The 22732-nt window shown below is 41.1% G+C and overlaps 1 protein-coding gene across 1 annotated transcript in view; it reads left to right on the top strand.

The window, feature by feature from the left end:
* TTLL5 (tubulin tyrosine ligase like 5) overlaps positions 1–22732 on the top strand; it is a 318465-nt gene that overhangs the window by 143136 nt on the left and 152597 nt on the right. Inside the window, exon 28 of the mRNA XM_007459755.1 lies at positions 18891–19045. Within this exon, the coding sequence (XP_007459817.1) occupies positions 18891–19045 (155 nt within the window). The remainder of the gene's footprint in view (positions 1–18890; positions 19046–22732) is intronic.

Genomic DNA, 22732 nt, shown 5'->3' on the forward strand with positions numbered 1-22732 from the left:
TTTTCTGTCTCTTCCTGTTTGAAACAGGACTCTCACCTCTCATCAGACTACAGTGATGGAGCTTAACACTGCCTTAGAGTCGTAGCCAAGCCAGCAGGTTATTTTGTAGTGAAGTCAACTTCAACACTGTGCAGCCTTCTTAATCCCTAGGGTTGCAGTGGGAATGGATCTATTTATCGTGGTGGTGGCAGCCCCTATCGACTCAAAAACTGAATGTATAAATTGGAAGTGCTCAAAAGGGATGTGGCCATCTTGTAAGGTTTTCCAAGAGTATCTTTGGCAATTCTTGAATTGGCACTCTTTGTAGATTTTGGAACACCAAGTGTCTATATGTGTATGTATATTATGTAAATGACAACGTTCAAGAGAGCGGGAAGGTACGACAAGAGAACTTACTGCTAATGCAGCAGAACTACAGACATTCCTTGCTTTTCCTAACCCCTTTAAAAATGTGATTAATGTTATAACTCTTATCTCCCGGTGATTGGAGTGTAAATTTCTTGAGGTTCATTTTATCAGTATCCAAGAATTTATAAAGGAGTTGAAGCTGCCTTTAAACATGTTGGTTGTTGTGACTGTTGATTTAATACCTGCCCAGGAAGTGCCCTTGGAAGAATGGTTAAAAAGTAGCTGTTTAAGGATGATTCTTTTCATGTTCTTGATTGAATATATTCTCTAATATTTATCCAGTGATGAAAATCGTGTAATAAGTACAGATCTGGCACTTTGGGTTTTCATTTTCTTTTTTCTTGAGTGAAACAGGTCTTGGTCCACTGGTGTTTTTTATTCAAGGATTGCCTTTTGTTCCAGCAACACATGGTAAAAACAAGTCAGGCAGGACTAGCCACTGCATTTCCCTATTCCAAATCATTCAGGGCCCTGTGGTCAGGGGAATGCAAGTTCCACGACAGGCTCAGTTGATCCCATCACATTGTGATGAGCCTTCATATATGAATGACACAGAGAACGTTGTTCTCAAGATGATATTGGTGTAGTTCTGAGTACAGTTTGAATACAGATTTAGAAAAATTTATCTCCACATCAGTGATATGAAGTTATTTTTAACCTTTTTTGGAGTCAGAGATCCCTTCAAGAATTGAATGAAGGCTATAATTTTTCTCCTGAAAAAACTATGCACCCACACTTAGCGATGTGCATTAATTTCAGAGGGTTCATAGACACTCCCTCCCCCTCCAACTTGACTCCCTCTTGATGCCCTGTGGGCCCATGGTCTCCAAGTTAAGAACTTCTGAAAACTTTTAGGTAGCATATGGTCGTTAATATCAGTGATTTTGCCAAAAATGATCGCTCCAAATTTGTGATTATCTTTGCTTAACACCTTCTTTGTATATTTCAGTGATACCCCCTTCTAGGCCATAATCTCCATGAAGGCAAGGATTTTTGTAATTTAAAAAAATTGTTCTCCATTCTCAAAAGAATGCCACAGAGTGTGTGATAAATATTTGTTGGATTAATGAAATAATCTTGTGAAACCCCATCTCTAGACCTCATCAGGCAAGATTTATTTAAGATTTTATGGTTCTTTGTGGCTGTCTGGAGGGGTGGGATAGGGAGGGTGGGAGGGAGGGAGACAAAGAGGGAAGAGATATGGGAACATATGTATATGTATAACTGACTCACTCTGTTATAAAGCAGAAACTAACACACCATTGTAAAGCAATTATACCCCAATAAAGATGTTAAAAAAATAAATAAATAAAAATAAAGTACATGCCAAAAAAAAAAAAAAAGATTTTATGGACCATGCTATAATGAGGAGAGTGAGCTATGCCAAGATTGTTAGCTGCACTGGGAATGCTATGCCACTGATTTGCTCACGTGTTAAGCGGTTACCAAGTCTTTAATGTTGAATTTCCATCTCCATTTTGATAAATAAGATACATGAAATTTGCAAACTGCCTTAGTGAACCTGAGATTCCCTAAGCGAATCTCAAAAAGGGTGTTAACCCTTTGCAGTTTCAGTGCCAAGAAGAAACAGATATAGTATATTCATTGTGTAGACAGGGAACAAAATCTGTACGTCTAAGCTATTATTTCACTCATTTGAGAACTTTGCCCCAAACTTCAAGACCAGGCAGAAATCATCTCTAAAATTATGCAGGGCGATATAGCAAGAACAACACTTATCACTCAGTCTAGTCACTGATTATTTTATTTCCCCTTATTCCAAAGCAGTCCTTCCCTTGTGGTATTTGTAAAAAGAGGTAATTTGGAACCTTTAATCTCCTTGCTAACCTTCCAGTGACATGAATCACTTCTCTACTCACTGGTGAAACTAGCTACTAACTGGAGATTGAGGGGTGTGTATGTGTGTGTGTGTGTGTGTGTGTGTGTGTGTGTGTGTGTGTGTGTGTCTTTGGGACTAGATGAGACCCACTTCATTTATATAAATGTTTTTGTGCCTACTGGGTAAACTCTAGAGGTACAATGGAATAAGATACAGTCCCTGTCCTAAAGGAGCATGTAATTTGTGGGGCAAGGTAGGCGAATAAACCTGTAATTATAATACAGTGCAAAACATGGCATGAAGCTTTTCAACTCTACCATTATGTTCTTTTTTTTTTTTTTTCTTTCTTTTTTGCGGTATGCAGGCCTCTCACTGTTGTGGCCTCTCCCGTTGCAGAGCACAGGCTCCAGACGCGCAGGCTCAGCGGCCATGGCTCACAGGCGCAGCGGCTCCACGGCATGTGGGATCTTCCCAGACCGGGGCACGAACCCGTGTCCCCTGCATCAGCAGGTGGACTCTCAACCACTGTGCCACCAGGGAAGCCCTACCATTACGTTCTTGAAGCAGTGTAATGGCGAGGATCCTTTACAGCTGAGGGAGCTCTTTTGTGAAAAATAAATCTAACATTAGGAAGTAAAGCACAAGGTGGTAGCAACAAGCTTTCAGGATACCGCTGTGCTGAAGTGGTGTGAAAGACCTTCCTAGGGCTAATGATGAAACATCAATTAAGCCTCTCATTTTTCAATTTCCAGGTTGGGAATAATTCCTGCCTCTCCTGGCATAGCTGTAACTATATGTGCTGCTTGTGTTTTCCCAAGCAGCAATGATACACCTTGGTACTGTGTTAAGAAAGGTAAAAGTCATGTGAAAATCCATAAGCCCCAGTCAGAGAAGGGTTTTTGCCACTGCATTTGTAGACATACCGTATCTTTAGAAATGCAGAATCCTGGGTTCTGCTGTGAGTGGAGAGTATCTTGTCCTTGAGGGACTGATAGCACACGCATACACAGAGGTAGATGCTGGTTAATGTTGCTCTGGCGGAGGACTCGGTATCACAGTGGATACCGGCATCTTATTTTTTTCATTAACCCGTGTTGTCTTTTCAGATATATACTAAAACCTCACCATCCTTAAATGTCAGTTTGTTTGGTTTTGTTGTTCCATGGTGGATCTAGAAGTTACTGCACATGTGGTCCTTAAACACTGACTGAGAGAGAACGGTGGCCGGAATCCAGATTCTATAGCCACTAACTTGAGGGTCAGGAGAAGATGCCCAAAGAGGATCCTCCAGGACCAAGCTTCTCTTAATTACTATAAGATTTTTGGCCCCAAACTCCTGAGTGGAATTCCTAGGTTTGATGACGTGGGCTAGATGATCCAATGTCTTCTTCTGCTGCCAGGCCTCAAGCCTAGACTTGAAGCCATCAAGTCAGCCTCCTGGGCACTTCCCCCCTACCCAGGCCCACCCACCAGTCTTGATCCTCAAACCATTTTACTGTTGAAGAGAGGCATGGAAAGATAAATCTAAGGAAAGGTGCATTTTCCCATGAGGCCCTAGAATAAAGCTGTCCTCAGATGCCCACTCTTTGGCCTTGAGTTCTTAAATGGCAGGCAGTGCCACCTTGCCTTGCCAGCCGCTTGGGAAGATGTAATACAAAAGAGGGCTGATCCAAAAAGAAAACATGAAGAATGAACACATGAACTTGAGAGCTTTTATCATCATACTCCAAACGCAGTTCTCCAGTTCGAAGTCCCAGCACCCTTCTTCAGCCCCGGGGGAGATGAGGAGAGACCATCAAGAGTGTGTCCTGCGTCCCAGCCTTATTATCTCTCACCTGACTGTGGTGACTCTCAACTAGATGTCTTTGCTTCCACCACAATGCTGACATAGCACTGCATAGCTTACTGCCGTCTACTAGGTGGACAGCAGAATGAGTGGCAAGGTCTGTTCCTGTCTTCCGTTACTCTAAATGTCAGCCAAATTAGAGTGCTTTCTGTTTCTCAGACATTCTTCCTGCTTATTTGGCTCTGCATTTTTACTCCACCTTTTCTTTTCCCCTAGGAGCCGCTACCATTCCACCAGCCCCATACCAGGCCTACTACCTATCCTTTTAGGCCCGGTTCAATTGCCTTCTTTGAATTTCCTTAACACTTTTTTCTTTTTTTTTTTTTTTTTTTTTTTTTTGGCGGTACGCGGGCCCCTTCCTGCTGTGGCCTCTCCCGCTGCGGAGCACAGGCTCCGGACGCACAGGCCCTGCAGCCATGGCTCACGGGCCCAGCCACTCCGCGGCATGGGGGATCTTCCCGGACTGGGGCACGAACCCGTGTCCCCTGCATCGGCAGGCGGACTCTCAACCACTGCGCCACCAGGGAAGCCCTCCTTAACACTTTTATTATGGCAATTATCATATTCTGGAGGCCTTTAATATTGCTATCTGTCTAGGTGTCTGTCTCACTAGATTACCAATTCCTTCATGGCTTAGGGGCAAAGGCCACATTTTAGTACCCATTCTGTTAGGACTTTACCCAAGGCTTTGCCCATGATCAGCAATACAGTAAATATTTATTGAATTATCTTTGAGTTCTGGACTTCATTCGAGCATTCAGGACTGTAGCATTTCTAGAGCGTGCGCCAGTAGAGCAATAGTGATTTAGTTAGGCCTGACCCTGGATCCTCTTTGGACACCAAAAGGTTATGTGTCCTGGGTGGGTGGTGGGTATATTCTGGGAAGCCATCAGGGCAATACTATCATATTTTAATTATAGCACTGGCAGCAGCGCTACTTTTAGCAAACAGCAGTAACAGGCAGTAACACTTGGGCGGGCCGGCCACCGGAAATTGGCCTCCCCCTCTGTGTTTCTTCTACCCCCTCTTTCAATCCATCACCTGTATTTATTCCCGCTGTAATTTAAACACCTGTCTAGATGGAATGCCTGCAATGTGTCCCTAGCCCACACATTCAGATATTTGCTCACCTGCCTTATTCGGAAGGTTGGCTCTAAAATAAACAGAGTTTTGGTACTAAAAGAAAAAAATGCGCTGAGGTCACCGTGGCAGTGGCCATGAGGAAGGGAATGGGAGTGGCACCTGTGGAGAAGCCGCTGCAGGAGAGAGGGAGCAGAAGAGAAAGAGGAGGAGGAGAGAACGGGGTGAAACGCCTACCGGCAGCCCCTAAGGCTTAGGCCGTCCTACGAGCTGGTGGCTAGATTTTCCCACAGACCCTCATTCATTTAGCTAACCAACTGGAGAAAGGCAGGGGTGGAAGAATATTTAACAAGCTGGTTGTTAGGAGGCTTAAATGTCTTGGTTTATTATTTTTTTTAATAGATCTTTATTGGACTATACTTCACAATACTTAGTTTCTGCTGCACAACAAAGCGAATCAGCCATATGCGTACACATGTCCCCCTATCCCCTCCCTGTTGAGGCTCCGTCCCACCCTCCCTATCCCACCCCTCTAGATGGCCACAAAGCACGAGCCGATCTCCCTGCGCTATGCTGCTGCTTCCCACCAGCCAGCTATTTTACATTAGGAAGTGTATGTATGTCCATGCTACTCTCCCTTCGCCCCAGCTTCGCCCTCCCACCCCGTGTCCTCAAGTCCATTTTTTATGTCGGTCTCTTTATTCCTGCCTTGCAACTAGGTTCATCAGTACCATTTTTTTTTAATTCCATATATACGTGTTAGCAATGGCCATTATCAAAAAATCTAGAAACAGTAAATGCTGGAAAGGGTGTGGTGAAAAGGGAACCCTCCTGCACTGTTGGTGGGAATGTAAATTGATACGACCACTATGGAAAACAGTATGGAGGTTCCTTAAAAAACTAAAAATAGAACTACCATATGACCCAGCAATTCCACTACTGGGCACATACACTGAGAAAACCATAATTCAAAAAGAGACGTGTACCACAGTGTTCATTGCAGCACTATTTACAGTAGCCAGGACATGGAAGCAACCTAAATGCCCACTGACAAATGAATGGATAAAGATGTGGCACATATATACAATGGAATATTACTCAGCCATAAAAGGAAATGAAATTGAGTTATTTGTAGTGAGGTGGATGGACCTAGAGTCTGTCATACAGAGTGAAGAAGTAAGTCAGAAAGAGAATGTCTTGATTTATTTTTAATGACCACTATTTCTCATGGCAGCATAATGAGTAGACTTGAAATTTTAGAAGCTTGTTCTAAACTGTTTTATCCACTTTTGCATCCTTGGCATATTTAACAGTTTTTCATATTAATGTTTGAACATCCAAATAGCAATGAGAAATAGTAAAACCTCAAAGTTCTTGATAGAATTATTATCTCTACTCCTTCCTGTTGGTTGTTTTAATATCTTGTTCCTCACTCTGTTCGGGCATTTCTGCTAGTTTTTGGAAGATCCCCTGAGCTTTATGGAGGAGAAGCATTGAAAGGTTTTTCTTTCCTGTTCTTTCCTTTCCTTTCCTACCATCCCCTGTAGCACGTGCTTCTCATACTTTAAAATGCATATGAATTACCTGTGGCTCTTGTCAAATGCAGATTTCTGTTCACTGGGGCTGAGGCTGGATTGAGTCTGCATTTTTAACAAGCTCCCAGGTAAGTGCAGATGCTGCTGGTCCACAGACAGAATAGTAAGCTCAGGTTCAAAGGTATGAGGCAGTGGGAGTAACACAGTGGTTAAAACTACAAGATTGGGAGGTTTTGTATCAAGCAGGCCAGGAATTGAAACTAGGGGCTGACACAATTATTTGTTCTTGAGCAAGGTTTTTACCTCTTAAACTCAGTTTCCCCATCTATAAATGAGGGCAGTAATTGTACCTAACAGATCTGTCTTGAAGATTGAGTTAATTGCTTAGAACAATGCCTGGCAAAAACAAAGTGTTCCTTAAATTTAGCCATCATTAGTGCTAATATGACTTTGTTGTTATTATTACTGTTATTGTAGTGGAACCTGAAAGATTTCATATTTGCTAAAAAATTAATTATGGCAGAACATTTTAGAGGTCCAAACATAGACTTATAAAATTCTTATAGGCAACATAAAGATGTTGATATCCATTATCAGTAAGGCATGTTCTTCAGCTCAATAATTAAAGTGAGTTTTAGTTAAGTATCCCGTCTTCCAGACCCCTTTGTGACCAATGGCATAAATTCATGAGTTGCCCAGCCTAGATTTAGTAGCATAGTCTCTGATTAGCCCAGAGAAGCCAACTGGCCCAGTGGAGACACCCTCTACCTTAATAGCCTAATACTCCTAACTAAAATGATGAGCCTCTGTTTTGGGACTGGCGCTGTGTCTTTATGTGCTGTGAGCCTGTCTTTTTAAAAAAATTCTTCAGCGGTGAAATGTTAACCATTGTTGCAAATCAGGTATAAATAAATGCCATTTTCCATTTTCTCTTCATCTCTTCAAAGCTGGTTTTATTATGTTATCTGGAGAAATGTAGGTGGACAGAGAAGCAGAGGCAGCCTGGTGACAGGAATAGTCATCATCCTTCTGTCCTGTTAAGGAAGAAACCTCCAGGTGTGAACTCTAACTGGCTTGTAGAGTGTCTTAAGATCTGTCCAATGCTGGGAGATTAGCCCTGCCCTTTGGTCTTTCCTAGTAAAGACAAGGTGCTTCTAGGGCCAGAATTGATGCTCTGGTCCATTTTAGTTCAGTGACTTCCTCTGCCTATTCTAGAAAAAAACTGAGAAGCTGAAAGGAAGGACCAGAGGCATTCTTAATTCATTTAATCTAGAGATAATTTGCTTAGACTGAACTTTAGCCAGGCATAAATCTGTACCCATAAGATTCAATCAGATCTGGTTGAGGCTCTAGAGCTGTGCTGTCCTTTAAGGTGGCCACTACCTTCATGTGGCTTTTTAAATTTAAGTTAAATAAAGTCTAAAACCCAGTTCCTCAGTCACAGTCACATTGCAAGTGCATAATAGTCACCTGTGGCTAGTGGCTACTGTATTGGACAGTGCAGATTATAGAACATTTCCATCACAATTGTTAATGGATGATGGATTCCATCCATTTCTATTGGGTAGTGCTGCTCTAAAACAAGGATTGAAAGTACTTGTCTCCCCTGTCAGTTCTGATTGTTTAGTGACAGCTGCCTGGAGGACTGTGTAAAAAAGATTCTGAGGCCATATCTAAGTGAGCCCCAAATTGTTTGATTATTCATTAGCAATGTATGTCCTAGGAAGACAGAGCTGGGTGGAATGGAGGTAGTTCTGGGCTAGGCACTGAGTGTCTTCTAGACAAAACCACAGAAGTAAGAGTAGAATATTTTAGAGGGTCTGGTTGTTATTATTTAATAGAGATAGGTTACTTTTCTTTTTAATTTAATTTTTATTTTGGCCGCGCTGGGTCTTTGTTGCTGCGTTCGGGCTTTTCTCTCCTTGCAAGGCATGGGCTCTAGGTGCACTGGCTTAAGTAGTTGCGGCACGCGGGCCCTAGAGGGCAGGCTCAGTAGTTGTGGTTCACAGGTTTAGTTGCTCCACAGCATGTGGGAGCTTCCTGGACCAGGGATAGAACCCACGTCCCCTGCATTGGCAGGCTAATTCTTAACCACTGTGCCACCAGGGAAGTCCCGGTTACTTTTTTTTTTTTTTTTTTTTTTAATTTAAAAAGGCACTATGGTTTTTATATAATAAATGTTCCTATTGTGGCATCCCAGTTAGAAAATTTTGTACATAAGAGTACTGTTGATTTCAGCAAGTGAGTGCATATGTGAATCTCTGGATTAGTTATCTGCTGCTCAAAAAGTGCACTATGAAAGGTAGAAGATCTGTGTAAACATGCCTGGTATCTGGCAGCTGAACTTGGTAACATAAAGTCTAGCAAAACTTTATTATTCAAATGTATAATGTATTACTTAAAAGAACTACTTTTCATAATCCACTGAGATGCATTATCTAAGAGGATGATAAAGGTGATAGTAAGCTGCCATTTCCCAGGCATATGTCATGTGAGGGGCACTTGGTGCTGTGGCCGATAATACATATGATCCCTGTATTTCCAGAGAGACTTAATTTATCCCCCCACACTCGCTATCCCCCTTCGTGTCCATACGATTCTTCTCTACATCTGTGTCTCTATTTCTGCCTTGCAAACTGGTTCATCTGTACCATTTTTCCAGATTCCACGTATCTGCGTTAATATTCGATATTTGTTTTTCTCTTTCTGACTTACTTCACTCTGTACGACAGTCTCTAGGTCCATCCACATATCTACAAATGACCCAATTTTGTTCCTTTTTATGGCTGGGTAATATTCCATTGTATATATGTACCACATCTTCTTTATCCATTCGTCTGCTGATGGACATTTAGGTTGCTTCCATGACCTGGCTTTTGTAAATAGTCCTGCAATGAACAATGGGGTGCACGTGTCTTTCTGAAGTATGGTTTTCTCAGGGTATATGCCCAGTAGTGGGATTGCTGGGTCATATGGTAGTTCTATTTGTAGTTTTTTAAGAAACCTTCATACTGTTCTCCATAGTGGCTGTATCAATTTACATTCCCACCAACAGTGCAAGAGGGTTCCCTTTTCTCTACACCCTCTCCAGCATTTCTTGTTTGTAGATTTTCTGATGATGCCCATTCTAACTGGTGTGAGGTGATGCCTCATTGTAGTTTTGATTTCCATTTGTCTAATAATTAGTGATGTTGAGCAGCTTTTCATGTGCTTCTTGGCCATCTGTATGTCTTCCTTGGAGAAATGTCTGTTAAGGTCTTCTGCCCATTTTTGATTGGGGTGTTTGTTTTTTCAATATTGAGCTGCCTGAGCTGTTTATACTTTGTGGAGATTAACCCTTTGTCCATTGATTCGTTTGCAAATATTTTCTCCCATTCTGAGGGTTGTCTTTTCATCTTGTTTATAGTTTCCTTTGCTGTGCAAAAGCTTTTAAGTTTCGTTAGGGCCCATTTCTTTATTTTTGTTTTTATTTTCATTACTCTAGGAGGTGGGTCAAAAAAGATCTTGCTGTGATTGATGTCAAAGAGTGTTCTTCCTGTGTTTTCCCCTAAGAGTTTCATAGTGTCCGGTCGTACATTTAGATCTTTAATCCATGTTGAGTTTATTTTTGTGTTTGGTGTTAGGGAGTGTCCTAATTTCATACTTTTACATGTAGCTGTCCAGTTTTCCCAGCACCACTTGTTGAAGAGACTGTCTTTTCTCCATTGTATATCCTTGCCTCCTTTGTCATAGATTAGTTGACCATAGGTGCGTGGGTTTATCTCTGGGCTTTCTATCTTGTTCTGTTGATCTGTATTTCTGTTTTTGTGCCAGTAGCATATTGTCTTGATTACTGTAGCTTTGTCGTATAGTCTGACGTCAGGGAGTCTGATTCCTCCATCTCCATTTTTTTCCCTCAAGATTGCTTTGGCTCTTCGGGGTCTTTTGTGTCTCTGTACAAAATTTAAGATTTTTTGTTCTAGTTCTGTAAAAAAAATGCCATTGGTAATTTGATAGGGATTGCACTGAATCTGTAGATTGCTTTGGGTAGTATAGTCATTTGCACAATATTGCTTCTTCCAATCCAAGAACATGGTAGATCTCTCCATCTGTTTGTGTCATCTTTGATTTCTTTCATCAGTGTCTTATAGTTTTCTGAGTACAGGTCTTTTACTTCATTAGGTAGGTTTATTCCTAGGTATTTTATTCTTTTTGCTGCAATGGTGAATGGGATTGTTTCCATAATTTCTCTTTCTGATCTTTTTGTTGTTAGTGTATAGGAATGCAAGACATTTCTGTGCATTAATTTTGTATTGTACACCTTTACCAAATTCATTGATTAGCTCTAGTAGTTTTCTGGCTGCATCTTTAGGATTCTCTATGTATAGTGTCATGTCATCTGCAGACAGTGACAGTTTTACTTCTTCTTTTCCAATTTGTATTCCTTTTATTTCTTTTTCTTCTCTGATTGCCATGGCTAGGACTTCCAAAACTATGTCGAATAAGAGTAGCAAGAGTGGCCATCCTTGTCTTCTTCTGACCTTAGAGGAAATGCTTTCCGTTTTTCACCATTGAAAATGATGTCTGCTGTGGGTTTGTCCTATATGGCCTTTATTATGTTGAGGTAGGTTCCCTCTATGCCCACTTTCTGCAGAGTTTTGATCATAAATGGGTGTTGAATTTTGTCAAAAGCTTTTTCTGCATCTATTGAGATGATCATATGGTTTTTATTCTTCAATTTGTTAATATGGTGTATCACACTGATTGATTTGCATATATTGAAGAATCCTTGCATCCCTGGGATAAATCCCTCTGATCTGGTGTATGATCCTTTTATGTGTTGTTGGATTCTGTTTGCTAGTATTTTGTTGAGGATTTTTGCATCTCCATTCATCAGTGGTATTGGTCTGCAATTTTCTTTTTTTGTAGTGTCTTTGTCTGGTTTTGGTATCTGGGTGATGGTAGCCTCGTAGAATGAGTTTAGGAGTGAGTTTCCTCTGCCATTCTTTGGAAGAGTTTGAGAAGAATGGGTGTTATCTCTTCTCTAAATGTTTGATTAAATTTACCTGTGAAGCCATCTGGTTCTGGACTTTTGTTTGTTGGAAGATTTTTAACCACAGTTTCAATTTCATTACTTGTGATTGGTCTGTTCATATTTTCTGTTTCTTCCTGGTTCAGTTTTGGAAGGTTATACCTTTCTAAGAATTTGTCCATTTCTTCCAGGTTGTCCATTTTATTAGCACAGAGTTGCTTGTAGTAGTCTCTTATGATGCTTTGTGTTTCTGCGGTGTCTGTTGTAACTTCTCCTTTTTCATTTCTAATTTTATTGATTTGAGTCCTCGCCCTCTTTTTCTTTCTTTTTTTTTTTTTAACATCTTTATTGGAGTATAATTTCCCTCTTTTCCTTGCTGAGTCTGGCCAAAGGTTTATCCATCTTGTTTTTCATCTCAAAGAACCAGCTTTTAGTTTTATTGGTCTTTGCTGTTGTTTTCTTTGTTTCTATTTCATTTATTTCTGCTCTGATCTTTATGATTTCTTTCCTTCTACTACCTTTGGGTTTTGTTTGTTCTTCTTTTTTTAGTTCCTTTAGATGTAATGTTAGATTGAGATTTTTCTTGTTCCTTAAGGTAGAATTGTGTTGCTGTAAACTTCCCTCTTAGAACTGCTTTTGCTGCATCCCATAGGTTTTGGATGGTCGTGTTTTTGTTGTAATTTGTCTCTAGGTATTCTTTGATTTCCTCTTTGATTTCTTCAGTGATTTCTTGGTTATTTAGCAATGTATTGTTTAGCCTCCCTTTGTTTGTGTTTTTTATGTTTTTGTTTCTAATCTCATAGTGTTGTGGTTGGACAAGATGCTTGATATGATTTAAATTTTCTTAAATTTAATGAAGCTTGATTTGTGATCCAAGATGTGATCTCTCCTGGAGAATGTTCGTGTGCACTTGAGGAGAAAGTGTAATCTGCTGTTTTGGGGTGGAATGTCCCGTAAATATCAGTTAAATCTATCTGGTCTGTTGTGTCATTTAAAGCTTATGTTTCCTTATTAATTTTCTGTCTGGATGACCTGTCCATTGGTGTAAGTGAAGTGTTAACGTCCCCCACTATTATTGTGTTACTGTCGATTTCCTCTTTTATAGCTGTTAGCATTTGCCTTATGTATTGAGGTTCTTCTATGTTGGGTGCATATATATTTATAATTGTTACATCTTCTTCTTGGATTGATCCCTTGATCATTACATAGCGTCTGTCCTTGTCTCTTGTAACATTCTTTATTTTCCAGTCTATTTTATCTGATATGAGTATTGCTTCTCCAGCTTTCTTTTGATTTCCATTTGCATGGAATATCTTTTTCCATCCTCTCATTTGCAGTCTGTATGTGTCCCTAGGTCTGAAGTGGGTCTCTTGTAGACAGCATATATATTGGTCTTGTTTTTTTATCTGTTCAGCGAGGCTGTGTCTTTTGGCTGGAGCATTTAATCCATTCACATTTAAGGTAGTTATCAATATGTGTGTTCCTATTACCATTTCCTTAATTGTTTTGGGTTTGTTTTTGTAGGTCCTTTTCTTCTCTTTTGTTTCCCACTTTAGAGAAGTTCCTTTAGCATTTGTTGTAGAGCTGGTTTGGTGGTGCTGAATTCTCTTAGCTTTTGCTTGTCTGTAAGCTTTTAATTTCTCCATCAAATCTGAATGAGATCCTTGCTGGGTAGAGTAATCTTGGTTGTAGGGTCTTCTCTTTCATCACTTTAAATATATCATGCCACTCTCTTCTATTTGTAGAGTTTCTGCTGAGAAATCAGCTGTTAACCTTATGGGAGTTCCCTTGTATGTTATTTGTCATTTTTCCTTGTTGCTTTTAATAATTTTTCTGTGTTTAACTTTTGTCAGTTTGATTACTGTGTGTCTCCCATATTTCTCCTTGGGTTTATCCTGCCTGCGACTCTCTGTGCTTGCTTCCTGGACTTGGGTGGCTATTTCCTTTCCCATGTTAGGGAAGTTTTCTTTTAAAAAAAATTTTTTTTTATTATTTATTTTTGGGCTGCTTTGGGTCTTCACTGCTGAGTGCAGGCTTTCTCTGGTTGTGGCGAATGGGGGCTACTCTTCGTTGTGGTTCGCAGGCTTCTTACTGCAGGGCTTCTCTTGTTGTGGAGTACAGGCTCTAGGCGCGTGGGCTTTGGTAGTTGTGGCACTTGGGCTCAGTAGTTGTGGCTCGTGGGCTCTAGAGCACAGGCTCAGTAGTTGTGTTGCATGGCCTGAGTTGCTCCGCAGCATGTGGGATCTTCCTGGACCAGGACCAAACCCGAGTCCTCTTCATTGGCAGGCGGATTCTTAACTACTGCGCCACCAGGGAAGCCTTAGGGAAGTTTTCAACTGTAATCTTCTCAAATATTATCTCGGGTCCTTTCTCTCTCTCTTGTCCTTCTGGGACCCCTATAATGCGAATGTTGGTGCGTTTAATGTTGTCCCAGAGGTCCTTAGGCTGTCTTCATCTCTTTTCATTCTTTCTTTTTTAATTCTGTTCCATGGCAGTGAATTCCACCATTCTGTCTTCCAGGTCACTTATCCATGCCTCTGCCTCAGTTATTCTGCTATTGATTTCTTCTTGTGTATTTTTCATTTCAGTTATTGTATTGTTCATCTCTGTTTGTTTGTTCTTTAATTCTTCTAGGTCCTTGTGAAACATTTCTTGCAGCTTCTCGATCTTTGCCTCCATTCTTTTTCCGAGGTCCTGGATCATCTTCACTATCATTATTCTAAATTCTTTTTCTGGAAGCTTGCCTATCTCCACTTCATTTAGTTGTTTTGTTGAGGTTTTATCTTGTTCCTTCATCTGGTTCGCAGTCCTCTGCTTTTGCATTTTGTCTATCTTTCTATGAATGTGGTTTTTATTCCACAGGCTGCATTATTGTAGTTCTTCTTGCTTCTGTTGTCTGCCCTCTGGTGGATAAGGCTATCTACCAGTTACTTTTTTTCTCTTTTAAAGCAGGAATCCTTTGGAAGGAAAGATGAAAAGCTTTAAAAGTTTTCTTATTCCTGGGCTTCCCTGGTGGCGCAGTGGTTGAGAGTCCGCCTGCCGATGCAGGGTTCACGGGTTCGTGCCCCGGTCCGCGAAGATCCCACGTGCCGCGGAGCGGCTGGGCCCGTGAGCCATGGCCGCTGAGCCTGCACATCCAGAGCCTGTGCTCAGCAACTGGAGAGGCCACAACAGTGAGAGGCCCGCGTACCGCAAAAAAAAAAAAAAAAAAAAAAGTTTTCTTATTCCTTACATAGTCTCATATTTAAGCAGTGGTCATTTTTGCTATTCTTCTCAAAATAAATTAAGGATGCTTTGCTTTTATGTAGAAGGAAATCATAATGACTACCAATATTTGGTTTATCTATGAAATGCATAATGGATGTTACATGAAAAAACAAACTCACCAAGAGTCCAAAATTAGTTTTATGTTCATGCCATCTTTTACTATATCTGCTAAGAAACAAAACTGATTGAGGATGTTGTTTTTTTAAATAAATTTATTTATTTTATTTATTTATATTTGGCTGTGTTGAGTCTTCGTTGCTGTGTGCGAGCTTTCTCTAGTTGTGGCGAGCAGGGGCTACTCTTTGCTGCAATGTGCGCTCTTCTCATTGCGGTGGCTTCTCTTGTTGCGGAGCACAGGCTCTAGGCACACAGGCTTCAGTAGTTGTGGCATGCGGGCTTAGTAGTTGTGGCTCGTGGGCTCTAGAACGCAGGCTCAGTAGTTGTGGCACACGGGCTTAGTTACTCCGCGGCATGTGGTATCTTCCCAGACCAGGGCTCGAACCCGTGTCCCCTGCATTGGCAGATGGATTCTTAACCACTGCGCCACCACGGAAGCCCCTAAGGATGGTTTTGTTTTGGTTTTTTTGTTGCTGTACTTTTTAAATATCCTCTGGTGAAGGGTAACAAGTGGGAAATAAAATTTAAGGAAAAGTAGAAAATGCTGGAATAGTTAGGTATAATCAATCCCTGTATAATCACTGTTTTCCAAATTTGAGGTCTGTATCTGATTATATTTTCAAAAATCTCTAATAATCAAGGGTAACTAGGACAGTTTCCCTACTAGTTTCAAAACTAGAAAATGGATTTTAAAAGAAGAGTACCAGTTCTGCAACTGTTATGTGACCGTGAACAAATTGCTTACCGTAACTTCTCTGACCCTTTGTTTCTCTATATCTGGAAAGGGAGTACTGGGGGAATTCCCTGGCAGTCCAGTGGTTAGGACTCCTTCCTCTCACTGCTGTCAGCCCAGGGTTGATCCCTGGTTGGGGAGCTAAAATCCCACAAGGGAGTATCACAGTATCTACCTCCATGAGTAATGGATAAGGAGGGAGATATATTGATAAAACCTCACTTAGAAGTGCCTGACACTTCCACTGTAAGGACTCAAATGTTAAGCCATATTATTTGGAAAAAGTATTCCACATGCATTTCGAGGAGAACATTCTCTGTTCTAATCTTGGCCCTGCCACCTACCAGGTGTGTTACTTTTGTCTAATTGTTTACCCTCTCTTCTGTTAAATGGGGGTAACAATAGAACCTCCTTCAAAGGCTTGCTCAGGGTTAAGTGAGATAATACACGTCAAGATAATGCAAAGACATCTACGCCCATGGCACATGGTGAGCATTCAGTAAGTGTTCGTGATTATGGTGAAAACGATGATGTTTCACTTAAGGGCAGCCTGGGCGAAAGAGAGAAGATGTGCCAAATCTGATATCTCTTCTCCTTCCCGTTCACTAATCTCCAGCTATACTGTTTATACTAAACATGGTAAAGTATGTACCTTTTGTTTATTTTACTGCTGTTCCACTATAAATTATTAATAAGCCTCTTTTATGAGGTTTTTGTCGCAACTGACTGAGGCAGTAATTGGAGAATCTGTTAGTTATCATAAAGACCTTTCCACTTCGTAGTATCTTTATAAGCTCCAAGCTCATGTCTAATTTGAAAAGCCTAATATTTAGTGCCAGGGGTCAGGGCAAGAAGGAGAAGGGCTCAGTATGGGACGGGGGTGAGTTCAGTCCTACAGGGAATCTGTTTGATCGTCTGAGAACCTGGCCTTTGTTGCCACTAGGTAGGGTGCAGGAAGAAGGACAAGGCTCTTCAGAGGCCCTGGGGGCCAGAGAACACTGCCCTAATCTGCCACACTGTCTTCCCCACCCTTTCATCAGCGTGGTCTTTCTCCTCCCCTGGTAGTGGCAGAAGGGGGTCAGAATTGACAAGCCAAGGCTGGCTCCTGAGGCTTCCTCTGAATCTGGGGCTGCACTGGAGGGTGCAGTCTGAGTGTTCCGGCCCGCAGCCTCCACAGACACCAGAGATCACTCCTGACTTAGAGAAAGTGACTTTTGTCACAAGAAAAATATTTGGGTCCTTTGGTGTGAAGCCACAGTCCTGGGCTGTTGTCACTGAATTCTGTAACTAGGAATGAAGCACTATACTGTTACTAAAAATGACTTATTTTCTTTCAGAATTATCAGATTTTTTAAAAATCCAGAATTCTTCTATTTGTAAATGTCAAAATTGTTAGCTTCCTGGGACACTTCATAGGAGGACACTTTTCTTGGAATTCATATCTCCTCACTTCACTATTCCTTAGTATCTCCTACTCAGCACCCTGCATTCAGCTTTGGGTACACCCCCTCTTTTCAGCATCCCCTGTACATCTCATTTGAAATGCTTCTTGAACCATCCTTTCTTTTCTGATTCCCCTCTTTCCAGCCAGGTTTTAAGGTTATCACCTCGCACCTGTAGTTTTCATAATAACTTACATTTTTTTTCTTTTGGATTATAAAAGTAATACATGCCCTTTAGAGTGTGTGTCTGTGTATGTGTTCATTTAAGGAAATTGCTTCTGCCCTCTGTACAGTTTCATATTGTGATTTTTTAACTTGAGATATCAGCATGTTGCTATATCGCTAAGTATTCTCCAAAAAAATTCTAATGGATACATAATATTCCCTTATATGTTTAGAGCAAAATTTATTTAACATATTTATTTAACATAATTTATTTAAATACTCTCAGCCATTTAGATCTTTCCTTTTTCAGTATTAAAATCAATGCTTGTTTTCAATTTCTATTCACAGCATAGTGTAGTGAGTAAGAACATGCGATTTGGAGTTTCAAAGACTATGGTTCAGATCCTGGTTCTGCCATTTATTCCTAGGCCTCAGTTTCCTTCTTTGTAAAGTGGGGATTATAATAGTACTTGCCAATAGCATTATGACAGTTTGAATGAGTTGCATGTAATATACTCGTTTATACAGAGCTTGGCACATTGTAAGTGCTGCTAAATAGTAACTACTATTATAATACTCACCTCATTAATGATCTGCAGTTGTTTTTTTAGCGTATCTCCTATAAGTTAGAGTGTAACATCAAAGTGTACAAATATTTTGATACTTTTAATAATATATTGCCAAATTTATTTGTAGAAAGATTGTACCAATTAATAGTCTCACAAATAGTGTATCACCCTTGCCATGGTTAGGTACTATAGTTTTGGTTATTATTTATGTCAGTGTAACATACGAAAGTGTTATCTTATAATTTACATTTCTTTGATTGACAGTGGAAGTGACTAGTTTTAATTGTTTAATTGGCTAATTATATTCCATTTTTGTAAATTGTTTATTGAAGTCGGTGCCCATTTTTCTATTGCCTGTGCATCTTTTTTCTAAATCAGCGAGTTCTTTATATAGCAATTATTTATTATTAATAAATAAATAATAATAAATATTATTAAATATTATAATTTATTAATAATTATTATTTAAACTAAAATTTATCGAGCGTTTAGAACTTTCATATGACACAAGGGTCAGAAAGGCTAAGTAGTTTGCCTAATTCTTAGAACCTTGTGTGACACAGAGTAAATACTCAGTAAGTACTTGCTGTTTTTGTTATTAATCTTTGTATTTCACAGCACCTCGCATAGTATGGTGCTTTGCACATAGTAGGGGCAGAATAAATACTCGTTAATTTATATTGACACTAGCCACCCTCACCTGTGCTCTTGGATGTGCACAGAAGCCAGCCTTTAATGAGTGCCTTTGTGGCAACCACTGTTTAAGCTCAGGTGGGTCAGCATCTCCTGGACTCTACGTGATTTTCCCCATTATGATTTTAATGATACTTTTCTAAAACTCTGTAAAATCAGGTTATTTCCCTCACTTCATTTCTAGGTAACAAACCTGAATTTGGCAAGTGGCGTCATAAACGGAAGCAGTGCTTCAACTCCCCACACACTTCGGCCTGTCATCAGTCCTAGTGGCCCAACATGGTCAATACAGTCAGACCCCCAAGCTCCTGAGAGCCACTCCGCCCCTCCTGGAAGCAGGTATGTAAAGGGCCATGGAGCCGGCATTTGGGTCACACAGGGGCAGCCTGGATCCTAAGCAAGTCATTCTCACTTTGAGTTCCCTTCACAGGCACCAGCAAGACAAGTGCCTTTCCCCACGTGTCCTAATCCTCTGGTGCTTGAATATAGGGCCTCATTTCACTTGTAAGACAGTTTGTGGGCAAATCAAATGAAAAGGAAATTTCTGATACAGTTCAGCAAGTTCACTTCTGGGTGAAAGAGCAAGAATTTATACTATGCTTAATCCTTGCTCACAGTCAACATTTTTGTGTATTGACTTTTGACATTTTCTCCTTGTCTCCTAATTCTTTTTTTATACCTTGTATTACATTGTGTTTCAGTAACTTTGGACTCGTTTCTTTTGAAGCACATATTTTATATGTTTTTATGTAGGTTATCTAATTAAACTCAAACAGCCTCCCTGGACAATGTTCATTTGGAAAGTGGGAAGGAAATTCCCTTTATGTAGTTGAGCAAAGTGGCAGAGGATAGATCCAAATAGTTTCTGGCCATAACGTCAGCAACTTCTGATTTTAAAAAAGAAACCACTGTATTGGATTCTAGTCTCGATCTGTATTTCAAGTTCCCCTGTATAAAAAACGTAAGAAGAAACAGATTCCCAGTACATCTTGCTTTAGTGGCTATTAAATATGGGTTTAATTGCATCTGTCCCTGAGTCAGATGAGCTAGAATGGAATGTGACTGTTACAATGAAGTATTCCAACCAGCTGAGATATTGTTCCCTCCAAATAAAGACACTGTGCCACAGGTGTCCCACCAGCTCCCTACCCCAGGCCAGCACATTAGCCTCTGCCAACCAGCCACCTCTTTGGATGCTGCCCTGCCCTGAGGTTGGAGGGGTGACCGAAGGCTTGGGCATGGAGGAAATACCTAATTGTTGTTCAAGTATCTGTTGGTGTTAGAATGATTACTTAAGGAACTAATTTGGGAAGCAGAGACTCTGCCCAGGAAGCAAGATAAACATAAGCGCATTACATCATGCTCTGGTACGGTGTCTTTCATACCAGTGATCATTGTGGTCAAGGGTGAAAAGAATCATCTCAATTTAGAATTATGAAGAGTTGAAGACCAAGAGGCAGGACTTTTGAAGACAGGACATCCTCCCACACTGTTCCCTTCATAGGAGAAGTCTGTCCTTTGGTGATTTATGATTCCAGAGTAACCGCATTCCTAAAACATAAGTCGTAAAAAAGAAATTCTGTTTATACCACAGAGCTTTATTTTCCATATAAAATATTTCCAAATATTCCATTTTCATTTTACAGTCAGAGGCTTGTGTCTATGGAAAACACTTTCTCTGCAATCTTGGATATATTGTCTATATGACAAGGCTGCAACCGTTTTCCATACGGTAAGCAAAATGTCAAGACTATACATTTTGGAAAAATAGTTTTAGCTTTTTTTTTTTTTTTTTTTTTTTTGGCTGCACCACAGGGCATGCGGGATGATGAGATCCCCAACCAAGGATCAAACCCGTGCCCCCTGCAGTGGAAGCTCGGATTCTTAACCACTGGACTGCCAGGGAAGTCCTGAGTTTTAGCATTTTTCATACTTGTGTTTGGAATAAAAATTATGGCTGGGTTTTGAGCCTTCTCTTGGTGACCCCTGTTAATGCCGAGACACAGAAAGATGAAGGGGTCCATCAAGGTCAGAGGCAGGACCTAGGGTGCAGTGCTGTGAGTGACCTTCTCCCAGCCAGACTGTGCTCATGGGCTGTGGTAGAATGCCACATGATACGATCGACTTCAGAACCTCTGGCACCAGGAAGTAGCCCCTGCAAAGCCCCCTGGTCTTTCCCTTTGGGGGTTAGCTGTACCCATAACAGCCGTCTCTTCACCTACTCTTCAAGCTCAAGGGTCAGTTCTCAGGCCCCATTGTAGTCCAGGGTAGCCCTGGAGAATCTCCCTTCCCCCCAACCCCCAACACCGCGCAACCTCTGGTTGCCATGACAGCCTGCAAGCTCAGCTTGGGAGTTCCAGTTCCATGGGGAATTCCCAGAGATACCCACCCTAAAGAGCCTTAAATGAATTCTCAGAGGTCCTTTCAGAGCTGGCTATGACATGGGCCCCAGCCAGACCTCCCTCAGGCATTCGCTCTGTCCCATGCCCCAGTTTCTTTATTTACCTGGTAAGTCACTGTTTTGTGGATATTTATTTAGTCTCTTGTTGTTCCTTCCTTAGTAGTAAGGGTGACTAAGTTTAATGAATAAGGGATTAGTAGCTTAGAGATGTGAGTTTTATTACTGATTTTTACACTAAGTGACCCTAAACTATTCATTTAATCTTTTTATTGGATAAGCATACTTACGTATAAACTGGCCTGTTTTGGGAGCTTTTAGGTTGTTCTTAAAGCACTTTGATCTCCCTGGAAGTGGGTGCTAAGTAAATAACATGTCCTGTTACTTGTACATCTACAAAAGCATCAGTGGATTCCAGTGCTGATAAACTCTCATAATTCACTCAACCAGGGGCTGCCCTGTAAACAGTAAAAAGATGTAAAGAGAATCCAATGCTGGCTGTACTTTTCATCTGCATCTTGGAGGATTCAGTGACTTGGTAGCCACAGGAATGAAAACTGGTGACTCACAAGAACTCAGCAAATAGTGTTATTTTTCATTTCCCTGTGGCGTTGCTATTGTTCTCAATTTTATGGATCACACAAGTTTTCACCAGACAACCTTGTTCTTCCCCCGCTGTTTTGAAACCACCCCAAATGTAGCCCAGGGCTGTCGTCTCCCATTGGGTCAGTGTGAGCTCAGCCCAGCTCCTCAAATCCCTCGGTTCCTTTGGTCTGTCTGGAGTCCCTGTTGGAGCTTTGTTGTGGGAGAGGAAGGCAGAGAGCCCACGCCTTGCCCAGACAGTCTGAGGCCTGGCCGTGGAGCTTGCAGTTCCCTAGACACTCGGAGTTGGACTTGGCCAGCCATTCCTGTGTTGTTACTTTTCAGAGGTAATAAGTAAGATTAATTGCAGGCCATTTTCCAGAAGAGAATGTAGTCAGGGCCAAATACAGTCACATGTTTAGAAGCCTGAGGTGTGCCTTCGAGCAAGGCCAATTGAGAATTATACAATCTGGCCTCCAGGATGCAGGTACCTAATGTCCGCGACCTCTTTTTTCTTAAAGGGATTGTATTTGATTTCTAGATGCTGATACCTGGGTACTAAGCTTTTCTTTAGCCAATGAAATGGGTCGGGTTTTTCAAGCTGCCTTTTAACTATCTATTTTTCTGGGTACCCGGGGAATTGTTAGGAGCTGCGATTGATGTGCAGAGGCATCTCCTCATTACCGCCAGCCTTGCACGGAACTGGACCATGTCAGGGAGGAGCACTTTCTAGGTGAGGAGAGCATCTTTCTTTGGGAGACCTGGAAGGGTTACTGTAAAGTTCTGGCTGCTGCTTGGAATGATTTGGGAAGGACAGGGCCTCAGACGGCTTGGCAGGAGCCTGAGGCTCTGTTTTTTTCCAGTCCAGCCCTTCCTCGTGGATCGAGCTGTCAGGGAATCCCACGAATGTCTGGCTTCTGCCCCTTTGTATGTTTTTCCAGCATTTGTCATTGAATTATTTTTATCCATCTCTGGTTTTTTCACACATGCAACCTGGGGATTTATCTGTTCCTCGATGTTAAAGGTGAGGGAGGTTGAAGGCACAA

This window comes from Lipotes vexillifer, unplaced genomic scaffold, assembly GCF_000442215.2.
Source record: "Lipotes vexillifer unplaced genomic scaffold, Lipotes_vexillifer_v1.1 scaffold39, whole genome shotgun sequence".
Taxonomy (NCBI): Eukaryota; Metazoa; Chordata; class Mammalia; order Artiodactyla; family Lipotidae; genus Lipotes; species Lipotes vexillifer.